At 43.9% G+C, this 14229-nt stretch overlaps 1 protein-coding gene across 1 annotated transcript; it reads right to left on the bottom strand.

Moving 5' to 3' along the window:
- Positions 1 to 786: 786 nt before the first annotated feature.
- On the bottom strand, positions 787 to 9108 carry LOC307083579 (protein Wnt-2b-A-like; the record flags this gene model as incomplete). The annotated part of the gene is made up of 5 exons (XM_079747508.1): positions 787 to 1010; positions 2649 to 2913; positions 4624 to 4901; positions 6561 to 6781; positions 8942 to 9108. 5 exons carry the CDS (start codon positions 9106 to 9108, stop codon positions 787 to 789), a joined length of 1155 nt encoding a protein of 384 aa, XP_079603634.1.
- Positions 9109 to 14229: the final 5121 nt, after the last annotated feature.

Raw genomic sequence — 14229 nt, 5'->3', positions numbered from 1 at the left:
TATTGCAGATGTATTAATCTTATCTTGACATGAGGACACCGGGACATCCCATAGCAGCTTTAGTATGATCAATCTGACGTTAAATAAAAGACATTAAGAAGCATACATTTGGGAGAATGTACATCAACAACAGGGACTGATACTGGACGTTTGAACTGCACATAATGTTATTATAAACAGAAGTTCATTAAGTCATGTTATATTTGTGTCACAGTATAGAAATGTTTGTTTCAACAAGGTATGTGGCTGTATTTTAGCTACAGGCACCGTGTCTTTGTGGTCTCGGTGTGTACGATTTGTCATAGTTTGTTTACTCCTGAATCAAGCATTTTGCTAGTAGTAGGTCCCAAATAGTGTATTTTCTCTCCAAACTTTAAAAGTGATCAAATTAACTCAGTAAAGTATAATAAGCTACATCACAATAGTATAACACTGAAAAAAGTACCTCACCAAAAATGCTCACCTCAGACGAGGTTAGGATACAGCAATGTAAATAATGTTCAATCTTTAGAAAGGACAATATAGTTACAGAAGAACACGAAAGGAGCACACATTCATCGACCGGGTCCTTCTCAGTTTTGTGATCAATCAAACAAAGCATTTGTGTTCTTAAAAGTCTTTTCTTCAGAAAGTAATTGTCAATGTTTAGATATCACAGGCATTGAATGAAGTGAAGAGAGTGGATCATTTAGGGAAGAAACTCGTAGTTCATCGATTTTATATAGGCAACCATCCGCAGGTGGACAGTTTAACTGAAGGATTGGTCCATCTCGGCCACCCTCGGGTTCAATCCAACCAATCGGGTCTCTTGTGAGGCTTGCATGTGTGTACGTCCACCGTGTCCTCACAGTCCTGGCACTCCACGGCGCAGCACCACTTAAACTTGCACTCGCATTTGGTGACGCGTTGGACACGCATGGTGTCGTACCCACGGCCGCAACACATGACCTCACAGCTGTCTGGGCCTCTGGATGACTTGTCACACTCGCGACCCGCTGTGCCCAAAGAACCTGTTGTAAAGGGGGGGGAAATGGGAGTCTTTTAGCCCCTCCTTCTCAACAGTTTATGATGAAAGACTGGCCGCTCAGGCCATTTGTTTCATTCTGCAAAATGCAAAAAGTACAAAAGACAAGACCTTCCATCCTCGGTGCAGGTATTTTAGTTTGGTGTTTCAAAGTTAAATTATGTATTTATTGCTTGTGGTGTGTTTGCATGTTTGTGTTCAAATTTAAAGTTAATATTCCTTTTTGGGATGTTTAGTAATCATAGGGATGAGCTTTGGCCATTATGTGCATCTTATTAGTGTTAATTTGGAGTATAATGACTTCTTTCTAACCCATCAACCAGATGTGTATACTTACAAACGCTCATCCAACTGCATGACAAAGTGTATCACCTTTAATCCCTCAAAATAGTTACCCTAAACTCACTTTCTCGTCACCTTCTGTCTCAACGTTGACGCCGAGAAAAGGTGAGAGACTGACTGCACTTAAAGTCATTAAGGACATCAAACAAAGTAATCAGGCCTGCCCCAAATTTAGAGCAGTGCGTGTTAATTAAGCACGCTGAAGATCAAGCCTAAGATAACATGTCCTGTCTAATAACAAGGCGATCCTTGATGAGAAGCAAAGCTTGTGAAGCCAGATATTCCCCCTCGGGTGTTAAGAGGGGAGAGCTCAAACGTTACCAAAGGAAGGGTTTCAGAAATAAGCCTGCATGTATCCTTAGGGTGTGAATTCCAATACAATGGAGATTACCGGCTAGTAGGGTCATCCGTCCATTTTAAGGTCACCTCTATAGGGTTAGGGTTTGGACAGGGAGGGCGGGGATGGGGAGAGCCCAAGCTATCTTTCAAGTGTCTCTTTCACTTCATCTCTTTCCGCTCAGACAATCTGCTCATGTAGCTGAAAAGCAAAGAAGCCCTAGATCACAATAAGTTTTATTGTCGGGTCGGTGTCCTCGGTTATTAATTAGAAGCTGTTTATTAACCTCCTCAGTGTTCTCCTAAAGGAATGGGAAGAGACGCCGAGACAAAGTCTTCCAAGGGAAAACAAACACATAGAGAGAAAATGAAAGAGGTCAGCTAATTGAACTTTAAGCCGTGGAGGAATGCAACCTTCAGCAAACACGTCTGTGGTTATCATAGATTTTGTGAAACTGACACAGGGCTGCAGCAATTCATGTCGTCTCTTCTCATGTCTGGTGAGAAACCTCATATTTCACATACTTCTTTTTAATGAAGATTCAGTATATTATTGCAGATGTTTGCCTGGGAAAATCGGTGAAATATAACAACTGGAGTATATTAGAGGACGGATAGTAATGTTTGTGGCGTTATTAGAGTTGCAGGCTGGAGTGGAAGTTAGTGCTGAAGAAAGTTTGCTAGAAAAATAACAGGTGACCCTGGGGAGCTGTAAAGCTGCACTCGAGAAAGTGTACGTAAAGCCCGGAGCGTCACGTTTTCAGAGGTGTGCAACGCGTGTCAAATCCCCACATAAACCACATACGAGCTGTGACTACGTCATTTTTGGTTCACCACGGTTTAGCACAGTTCACGCGTGGCTTAAAACCACTTTGGCATAGGTCAAATTTCACTCAAACACACACACACACTCATAAAAGTCTGCAACGAAAACGCCAACCCCCACCTGCTGAGCGATCGGTGAGGCAGTAGTCGGGGGAGTTCTCCACGTACACCAACTCGTTCTTGGTGCTTCCCTTGAAGTCCTGGTCGGCCACGGTGAAGCCCGTCCCGTCCTGGTTCATGGTCACCTCGACGGCCGTGTTGTACTTCTTGCGCAGGTAGTCCCCGGTGCGCCTGAAGTCGGACAGGGCCAGCCAGCAGGTCCTCACGGCACAGGAGCCGCTCACCCCGTGGCACTTACACTCCAGCTTCATGAAGCGCTTCACCGCCTGGAGCAAAGGCCAAAAGGGGCACAGGGGTTAAACCAATGATGCTTCCCCCTGTGGCATGCTGTCTGGAGGGATCTTCCCTTAGCTTGCCAAATGGTAAGCCCACATGCACTTCCAGGTCGATAAAAGGGCTGGCCAGTTTATATCCGTTCTCCGTTTTCCAGGGCAAAATTTGAATATGTGTATGTTCTTTTTAGAAATTCCAAATTCATATTGATTGTCTTTCCCTGCCTGAATCAGAGCTGGTTGAGACCACTGTTTAAGAATCATAAATTCACACTGAAAAATGTGTTACGCTAATAATGCAAAAACCAACTAGGATATCACGTTAGGTGGACATCAGCGGCTTTGGATCCACTCATCCGTCCTTATCCAATTTGGTAACGGCCGAGCTTCAATGATGCTTTTTCCGATGACAAGTTTTCCGATGACACACGGGTTCTATAGTAGGAGATTAGGCCTACTTCCAATCATCCCAAAGCAAACAGGTGGTTTAAACATTGTGCAAAGTTTTTATGAAATTGCACGGCAGGACTAGCGCTATTCAACTGAAGAGAGAGCACACAGGAGTTATTGAGGGGGACGGAGGGTCATTAAAGCAAAAACCATGGCATACATGGCAATTAGTATGCAGCGCTTTTTTGGTATATTTTTGTCTTGTTTAAACCCTGAAATAGCTGCTAAATTTTTTCATTGTTAAAACCCTTGTTAAACCATTAAGAAGCATGCCACAACCTCTTATTTATACGGCCACAACTGACTAATGGGAACGCCAACATGGAAAACCAAATCCTGTGGACGATTTGTAACCTAAACTTCTACCTGCATGATGGAAATCTAAGTTTTTTGGGGGGAATTCCGAAAAACAAATAAAAAAGATGCATTCAAATCCTGCATTGAGATTTGACTACTTACCTAATGAAAAAATATAAGAATATCCGGGCTCTGCACTAATCAATAAGTTATTCAAGGAAGGAGACGGCGGATACGATGTGGCGCACCGCAGAAGCATGTGCAACGAATTAGCCCCGACTTGTTACCAACTGTGTTCCATTGGTGTGATGCCTGCTTTCATCTTGCAGTGATTATCGAGTATCCATTGCCATCAAAACATCAGGCACCAGACAGAAAGCATGTGAACAAGGGTGTAACCGCTCCAGTGTGAACGTGGAAGATGACCCGCCTCACAACCTCTCATGGCCACCACCTCGCATTAAACTGTAACGAAAACACCCTCCACCCACTAAACACTAATACAAAAACACATCAATGGGTCCATAGCATGGAAGCCAAGCCCGTGGAAATCCTGTTTGCCAAACCGGAGATTAACCTTGCTGTACATACAATCAGCAAATTCCATGTAATAGAAACTTCCATTGCTATCCAAATACTGAAAACACTACCTCAATCATGAAAATTTAGGTGAGAGATTTAGGATTTTGAGATTAAAGTTTTAACCCCCCCTCCCACCAATGCTCCCAATGTCAGTACTGCATGCTGAAAGAATACTTTCTGTTACTCTTCAAACCAATGTCTCCATGTGGGATCCAAACTTTGTATTCAAATTATTTGGTGGCAGACTGGTGGCACACACTTATTCAGCACGGCACAATCAATGCTTAAACCGATATCACAGACGATAGGATTAAAACAATGCAGGGAAGCAGATGCCCAACAATTAAAGCATGACTGCAAGGATCCCCATCTCACCATGCGACCACAGCGGTTGTTGTGCAGGTTCATGAGTGCCCGAGCATCCTTCACCATCCTCTCCCGGGCATCCACAAAGTCCTTGGCGAACTTGATGCCGTAGTTGATGTTATCGCTGCAGCCGCCCCAGTCGAAGTCTCCCTTCTCGTCGCTGGCTCTGCCGCGCTTCTGGCCATCACAGCCGCAGATCTTCAGCTCACCCTGGCTGCAGGCCTTGGTGATGGCGTACACCACGCCGGCCGAAGAGATTGCATACACAAACGCCGCCTCCCGGCTGCCTGCGTGGACGCAGAACAGGGAAAGGAAACACTTGTGTGAAGTCTAAACAGTGAAAGGTGTTTTTTGTGGTTTTTTGCCTTGAAACGTTGATGAAGGGTGATAGCAGATGCTTGTGCCTCATCTGGCGCTTTTAGATATTGCACTCAGACCTTTTGTGTTAAACAACAAGACACAGACATTTATCACACTTCAATTCTCCATGCATGCAACGCAATTGTTGAATTTCAAGAAAGGCACCATAAAAATGTATTCAATAATAATAATCATTGTCTGACCAATAGAATGCTGCTCTTTAAAGCAGTGGAATCCTCCTCCATCCTTCTGGCAGTGGCAGCATGAAAAACAGTCTGTGTATGACAGATGGACCGACTGAAGTAACGTGGAGTCAGTTTGGTAACCTCTCCGTTGTGCTCTGCTCACTTCCACCTCGTCCTGACCCCCAGAGACGGCCGCTTCTCAGACACACTGCTGTGTTTTTCTTTTGAGGGGAGCTTTTTTTTCTCTTTTGGAAGGGGGTAATGGGGTGATGCCGGGTGGAGGAGGGGCCGAGAGAGAGCTGGGGGAGACGGAGGGGATGGCGGGGGGGGTTATTTGGTCTGGCTTTCCCAGCCAACCTCGCTGCTCCTCAGTCCTGCTCACGCAATGGAGCAGAACATGGGCGATATGTCAGGGAGTGAGGCTTTGTCTGGCTGCCAGAAACATCTACCCAAATATTTACATCTCCTATTACTGTTTATACATCATCCGTGTGGATCCCTCGATCTGCTACTTGTTTTCAGAGAACGTCCACTTTCCCAATCTTCCCTTCTTGTTCCCGGGGAAGGTGAAACCACGGCGCTTTTCTCCGCTGTCACCTCGTGGTCCCCAGCAATCGCTCTTGGGCCACAGAGGGTGTGTATAGTTTAGCGCAGGGCATGGGGTTTGTTGATAACTTGCCCTCCCTGTGTGGCCGCCCTGGCGTGCTGATGAGAGATGGTCTTCACTCTCTTACGTATTTTTTAAAATAGTTCTTAATATGTTTGATGTAATACTACTATGTGTCTGTCAATGATGGTGCCCATTGCACCCCTCTAACCCGCCCTGGAAGGAGGCATCCTTGATCTTCATTCCTTCTCAAGCTTTCTTCCTTGATCATTTCAAGAGGTTTACTTTCCCTTTAGGGAGCTACGGTGAAGAGGTGTCATAAACATATTGCCTGTGAAGCCCTTTAAGACTGTAACTGTGATGAAGGGCTATACAAACCATAATTGACTTGCTTGACTTGAGGGTTTCGAGAAATCGATGCCACTCCCATTTTGTTCCCTACGTGAACTCTGAGGTTTCTGAGGTTAATCACCTCACACTCTGGAGTCCCTCTCTGGAGAAGGCTGAAACCAGCAGTCCCACATGCGCTTTGGCCAAAGCATGTTGGAAGGTATGCATACAAAGCATTGCAAAAGCAGTTTACTCTTTGAATAAGTATTTCAGGCCATGCAGGCCTATCATGCAGACACACTCTTTAAGGGTTCTTCCAACTCCTTGAGGGGAACACCGAGGAGGTTAATAAACAGCTTCTAATTAAAAACTGATGACAACGCCCCAGACACACTCACTCACTCACTCACTCACTCACTCACTCACACAAACAAACAAACGATGGCAAGCATGCACGGACTCACTTCGCAGCATGACGCGGCCGAACACGGTGTGGTCTCGCTCCAGGGTGCTGCAGTTCCAGCGGTGCTGTCTGAACTGGTGCTGGCACTCCCTGATCCACTCCTTGGCCCCATCGCCGATGGACTGCATCAGGTCCGGGTGCCGCTGGCACAGCTGCCGCTGCTTGTTGACCAGGCCTGGAATGTTGTCGCAGATCACCCTGGCGCCCAGCGCTCCGATGTACCTGCACCGCAAGGTAGACCGTTAGCATCCCGTCACACACACACACACACACACACACACACACACACACACACACACACACACACACACACACACACACACACACACACACAACCACACACACACACATCGCTGGATAAACTAACAACGGGCCGCAGGGTGTACGTTTTGACAGGGCTAGACGTCGTACAAGGGACAGACGTCGTTGTCCCTTGGTTTCCTAGTGACGCCCATAGGTTGAAATCGATGGGGGGGCTGATTTCCACCTGACATCTGTTTAAGGAAGAGGCGTGTCATGCCATAGGATCTATTGGATGCATAAAGATAGATCCCTTGCCACTTCTATTCCAACTTGATGAGATTGATATTGTTACAGTAGCATCATGGTTTGGGTGTTTGTCTCCGGGCCCAAAGGTTCTCGGTTCGAACCCCCATGCCTGCATGAAGACACCCTTGAGCAATATGTCCTAATGGAACTCTACCTGCTCATGAATGACATGTATCTACAAAGGAATCCCTCGCTGAGAATCAAGGCATTAACTAAATCACTAAATACTTACAAAAACATTCCAATTGATAACGGTGAAGCGGGCCATGTGAGGGGAAGAGAGGCTAGCTTTCAGTACAAACCCGTGGTAACCCACCTTCCCCGGAACATCTCTTCATTTCGTTCATGCTCACTTAGTCACTCCCCCACCCGGTCACACACCTGCACCCTCTATCCTGATATCATCATGGGCCCCTAATCACAGCCGCCACCGCCATGTCGTCCATGGCCACCGAGAGAGCAGCACCCACACACACACACAAACACACACACACACACACACACACACACACACCACAGACACAGCTATTTCCACTCCTGTTATGGCTGTGCCAGTGCCCCCCCCCCCCCCCCCACCTCATTCTTACGCTGACACCACTGAGTCCAGTGAGCAGTAAAGCAGAGCAGAGGAACGGCCAGTGTTTATTGTGTGTTGTACACAGAGGCTGTGCCAAAAGACTCCTGTGCTGCCTGGTAGAACACACACGCGTTCACACACAAACACACACACACATGAAGATCCACACACACACGCACACACACAGTCACAGTCACATGCAAGTGATAAAACATGAGATAGAGACAAAAGAGTGGACTTTTGTGTGTGTGTGTGGGTGGGTGGGGGGCTGATGGTCCTGTGCTGCCCATCAAAATGTTGCAATTGCTGCAAATGAGTAGTCATTGGATCAGTAAATGAGTCCATGTGGATTCATTATTACTTATATTCATTATTGTCCTTAAACAGCATAGGAATGGACTGGAGAATACCAAAGAATGTGCTATACATGGCTTAGACTATTACATTTAAAGTAGTAATAGTAGTTATGAAGTAGTTATTATGAAATAAATTATTACTGAAGAAGATAAAGCAGAAGACCTTAAAGGCAAATAGGATTTATAAATCAGATTCTATGTTGAAATGAAAATGGTGTGTGTGTGTGTGTGTGTGTGTGTGTGTGTGTGTGTGTGTGTGTGTGTCTGCTCCAGTGTATTGGGTGTATTGGTGTGGTCGTCGGATCCCCAAATACCTCGAGAGAAATCATCAAGGAACATTCATTCATGCATCGGTGCCTGCACCTGCCAATTACTCCAAACAAGATGGATGATAGCGGAATGTTCCCTCTTGCCATTTATCTTCATCCTTACATATAGGCCTGAAAATGCCTGCAATTGGGCGTTCATCTATTCAAAAAATGTCAGTATAGATTGCCTACCTGTTAAATCCTTTGAAATTGCCATTTTTTGTAATTTTCGGATGGTTTTTTTAGGCAGTGTCGAACAAACCGAAACAATTGACTTGTCATGATGTAGGAAGGGTAGGCTAAATGTGAATTTGTTTCGTCTTCTCGCAAACAAACATGCAAAATGAGAAGGTATCCTATCAATGGAATGCTCCCCATTGTAATGATCATGCTTTAAAATATACAAACGCATTAAATTCAATGTTTACCAAACTTTTCATCGCATGACTTTAGCCCAAACGTTTCAACACACCAAAACGTTTTCATTCGCTTTTTGAGCCCATTTGGACGATAGAATAATGAACAAGAATGTTGCGATGATTTAACTTAAAACAATCTCAGCATCCACAAACACAATCTAAATCACACTCACCACCACGATGAATCCACCCTCGGTGTAAACATAAGCAGGAGTAAAGTAAATGTGAAGCATATCCTGGACGTGCGTTTGGACTGCCGGTGCCGGATAATTGTCCCGCTGCGTGTTCCACTCCTGATCCCCATTGTTCCATTTCTGTGAGCATTTCCCAGACACAACATTTTTCTCCCCCTATTTATTGGCAACGGCGTGTGTCAGCCATGATGCGTGTCTGGTGTTTCTCTGCTGTCCATTGAAGATAAAAGAAAAAAACAAAAGGAAGTTTGGTGTTAAGTTTGAGCGTAGGGTAATCTCCATTTAACGTTTATCCACAAACTTAAGCTAGACGTCCGACGAGTTTTTCCATGTCTTCGATGTTCAGTTGAAAAAGTTAATATTATTTAGAAAAAATAAAACAATAACACATCCCCCTTCAGTCGTTGAAATGAACGCCAAAATATAGGTGGGTAAACCAAAATAATAGCTGTCAGGTGACAGTGGCAGGCTGCGAGGCGCGTCGGTATCCAGAGATGCGGTGGACAGCCGCGCACCTTTCCACTTCAAGAATGAAGATGCGCCGGACGCGTGCGGCGCTGGAGCGCGTGAGCTGTCCGTGCCAGTGTCAGGCAATTACAAATAGTGCCACGCTGACTTATAGACGCTGCTTGTGTATATATTTAGACAGATAGAAAGTAGGTCTTGTTATGTTATGAGGGCATAGCGCTAGAAATAAGCTATCTGTCTTGACTTCTGTGGAACATCCATTTGTCCGCTGTCCTTGTCGCTTTAGCATGGAGTTCATTTAAGACTGTTAGAAAGTTAAGGCGCGCGCACGAACACGCACACACGACATGCACGTTCACACACACACACACACACACACACACACACACACACACACACACACACACACACACACACACACCGAACACACACACCCCCCCCCACCCCCACGCCCCCCCACACACACACACATACACTTCAATTTATTTTACCATGCTACATTTAGCATATAAATTGACAATTTGATAATTCTATAACCTTTTGCTATAACCCAGATGTCTATCAATAGGCTATGTGCTTGACGTATAACAGGGAAATGCAACACAGTTTAATTGTCTTACTAACCAATTGACTAAATGAAGCTAATGAACACAAATGTCAGACTTTCGTATGATAAACTCCCTTATTGGTTTAAGGCTTCATGGAAGTGTGGCTCTGAGGTCTTTGAGTCAGATTAAAAGTATTTAAGATGAGTCAAGAGTAAAGCAATGCTATGGAGACTTTTTAGTTCATCAAATAATCCAAAATATTCCAAATGATGACACTGTGACGACGTTTTAATGATAGTGAGGATGGACTCGGGACTTTGGGTGTTCCAACTCTTATCTGAAAAATTCTGGTTTCGATCCCTAATGTCCACAGTGTATACCTGTGCCACGTCAGGCACTTTATGTTTGGTCTGGTGTTAAATAGCAATGTTCTTTGTTTTGGGTCATGTCTAATGGGATTGTGTGGGGAATGGGGAGCAATTGGAAGCTCCCCATTGGAAGGTGGTTATGTTGTGTTTTTTTGAGTTGTTTGGAGGCCCACCGCCCAAGATGCCGGCCCTCTTGGGAGAGAGAAGCGCCGTCAATATTTTTTTTTCTGTTCATATCTGATTACGTTTTTTGTTTTGTTTGGACCTTTCCTTTATTTAAATATGTTTTGGGGTTTATGTTTGGACCTATCCTTCAATTGTATACTTTGAATTTCAACATGGGTTCATGGACGTCTAAAACCTTCATCTGAGACATCTGATGACTTTAAAGAGCCCGCTATTTGACTCCCAGGTGTCTGTGTGATTGCCGATTACAATTAGTCTCTTGTTGCAAATCTGCCCTACCCTGTGACTTGGTGACATCACAAGTTGGAGTATCCCGTAGGTGTATGATAGGTAGATCAGTCTACCAGCTTTGAGGGGACAACCAGCAACTGGTAGGCTTATCTATCATCATACATCTATGTGCACACTACCACTTGTGATGTCACCAAGGCACAGGGCAGATTTCGAAAAAGCTTGTAAAAAGCCTAAACACACTCACACCTGGTGATAGCATATGGGCCCTTTTAGTATTTATTTGTTGTGTTTCAGCATTAAACCAAGGTGTATATATTGATCAGAACATCATAGCCATAGTTTTGGTCGAACTGCATTATACCTCATTGAGCTAGGTATGAGCTATGTTGTTCAATGTTAGATGCTGTTTCTTACATAAATTCACTGAAAGTCTGAGGATGAGTGTTTCGCTAAGGGTTGCTTCATCTATGAAGAGTCCATAATAGTTCATGTTTTCACTGCTCATTGAGAAAGAACATCCATGGAAACATAAATTTGTTGATGGACACTGATTCTTCTCAGTTTGTTTTCTGCCAGACTCAGGCCTTGTGGCCGTCCTCTGCTCATGTGAAAAAAAGTTGCCTGTCTGACGGAGAGTTCTAGCACTAACCTGGATAGCTAAACAGTGTCTAACACACACACACACACACACACACACACACACACACACACACACACACGCACACACCCCTTTGTGCTTCACTTGTGAGAAGAAACCAACTCCTTTTCCCACCAAAACATAAGAGACACAGTTGTGTTTTAATAAAATTTGATTTTAAAGTACAAATCCATAGCATTAGTCACGCACACCTAAATAAAGGTCAAGTAAAATTGATCTGCCCAAAAATTAGTGTGTGTGTGCGTGGTTACCTGTATCTTACATCTATAAGACTGTTTTGGGTAACAAATTGGTCCTCTTTATGCCCTGTCTGAGGTGTACTTATTATAGTGCCAGCATTTTACCTGCCAGGCTGTCTTGGCTGGGCAGGTTGCTAATGTTTCAGAGAGCAGGGCTGCTTGTCCTTTAGTCATGTCATCTTTGGGTATGGAGCCCCTCAGATCCTCATTACATTTGACCCTGTCTTTGTTTACCACGGGACAAGCAATGGATACTACGGTGACAACTCTATAACAAATTGCCTGTGAGACAGCAGGTGATGGCAGTGTTAACAGCAGTCATCTCTCTCTCTCTGAGGAAGCTCCAGCTGTGATATTTATGGAACTCTGTACTAAACATCCAGTGTCCTATTCAGGGACCATCTTATGGTCAAGGCTAAGTTTGGACATGGAGAAGGGGAGGCAGGGGTTAAGAAGTTTATGATGTCATTGTGTGTGTGTACATTTGCGTGTGCAATGAGGCGTATGCATGTATGTTTGTCGGCGGGAGGGAGAGAGACAGTACAGTAAGAGCAGGACACAAGAAGACAACCGGCAAGTAATATGTGAAGCACATTAGACTGGGTCACCCAAAGAGTCAAGTGAGCTATCTGGTGTGTTACTTTGTTTTTAATAACTTTTCTATTCATCGTTAAGAAAAGCAGATGGTGGTTGGATAGGGAGACAGTAGTATTTGAGGTTAATTGCCATTTTAATTTATACCATGTTAATTGTCACCATGTTAATTTCTGCAGTTTAATTGTTATTAGTTGAATGGGTACCTTATTACGATTCATAAATCGTGACAGGTTTTGTCCCTTCTACAGAACCAAAACTATGATCTCTGCATTGCACAACCTTAAACATGGCTTTGGCGACCTTGGAATGACTCTTGATTAATCCCCAAACCCACTTTACCAGACTACTAACCCCTTCACGCTGTGTGTAAATAGACTTAGAAGCCTCAGCTTTTCTGACAAATGTAAATGATAGTGTTGATAGTTTCCTAAAGCAAGTGATTGGGAAGGACATGAATCTTTCATTAACTGAGTTTTAATGGAGTTGTTCGATGCTTTGGACAAAAAACGTCAGCTAAATTAATTTCATGCAATCTAGAAAAATTAGGAGACTCTAAATAGCGTTGAACGAACTACATTTTAATCGGTAGTAGCTGGTATTTGGTCACTTGCCCTGGACCGATTTGGTTACAACTTTGCTTCAATTGTGATCCTTTATTTCCAATGTGGGGTGGAATGTTAATCAGGTTAATAGAGCGGAGAAGGTGAACACTAAACGGCTACTTCTCTTCCTAGCAGTCAAAGTGAGCTCTAAAAACAGTCAGGTGCTCTTGGCTCTCCTCCAAAAGGGACCACCTGGCAACTGTGTGTGTGTGTGTGTGTGTGGTGTGTGTGTGTGTGTGTGTGTGTGTGTGTGTGTGTGTGTGTGTGTGTGTGTGTGTGTGTGTGTGCGTGTGCGTGTGTGTGCGTGTGTGTGCTTAAGTGTGTGTGTGCGTGTGATGAATCATTTACTGAGATCGTAATTCATAAACTACTAATCTTGTATTTATAATGAGGCATGTGACATGGAAAATAGTTATTAGAATAGCTTTATTAATCCTGTTTTGAAAAGGGATAAAATGAAACTGTCTGCAAGTAGGCCACATGCACAATAAATACCTTAAGATTTGCTACTACATTTATAACACAGGACTACATTATTTGTTTATGTCTGACTACCTGCATTTATATAACACACTGACCTCTAGAGGACACTTGTTGTACATACAGTGCAAGAGCCCTGGTCAAAATACAAGTACGATTTTTTTTTAGTTGTAACAGACCGCTCTCTTGTTACGGTTATTGGGACTTATGTATTGGCAGTTAATTGTCTATTACACAAATGATGAAGCCTTTCCTTTGGAGCGGCATGTAGTTACCAGTTGGTTGCTGGTTTAATAGGTCCATGGTTTCTTTAATAGGTCCATGGGTTTAACTCCATGGGCCTCATTTTAGATGTAGGTTGGTCGGTGTTAACTGCAGAGGTCCTGCACTTTGGTTGATCCTGCAGACGGAATTATTCTATCCAATACATCTTGGTGTTGAGGGGAGATGTGGAAAAGCTTTGATTTAAAACCAAATTTTCCAATGTGTTTAGGAATGCTTGCATGAATTGGCTGCTTGGTCCTCTTATGTTTCAACCAATTGACCAGCCAGTGATGTTATGAAATTCTTCCTACATATAAAATGTCGCTTGCACTAATCCCATGGTCATTGTTGTCAGGCCCCTTGACGTCTTCTCGTATGCTTCATTAGACTCACCAGTCCCAATTCATAAATTGTGCTCGACCAGTGCGCTTTCATTTTTTGTTCTTTTTGTTTTCATGAATAACTCTCAGGTGATCTCTGCACTTGGTACTCACTTTCCCTAAAGCACTCTCTGTGAACCATTATTCATGGTTCACAGAGTTTTTATTCATCTTTTTTTTCCATTTGAAAATAACAGATGATAAACATTGAATTGGACTTGAACTATAAAATAATGTGGTTAC

Source organism: Pollachius pollachius (assembly GCF_949987615.1).
Source record: "Pollachius pollachius genome assembly, chromosome: 12".
Classification (NCBI taxonomy): Eukaryota; Metazoa; Chordata; class Actinopteri; order Gadiformes; family Gadidae; genus Pollachius; species Pollachius pollachius.
The sequence above is the reverse complement of the archived record's forward strand: the minus strand, read 5'-3'. Positions and strand labels throughout refer to the sequence as shown.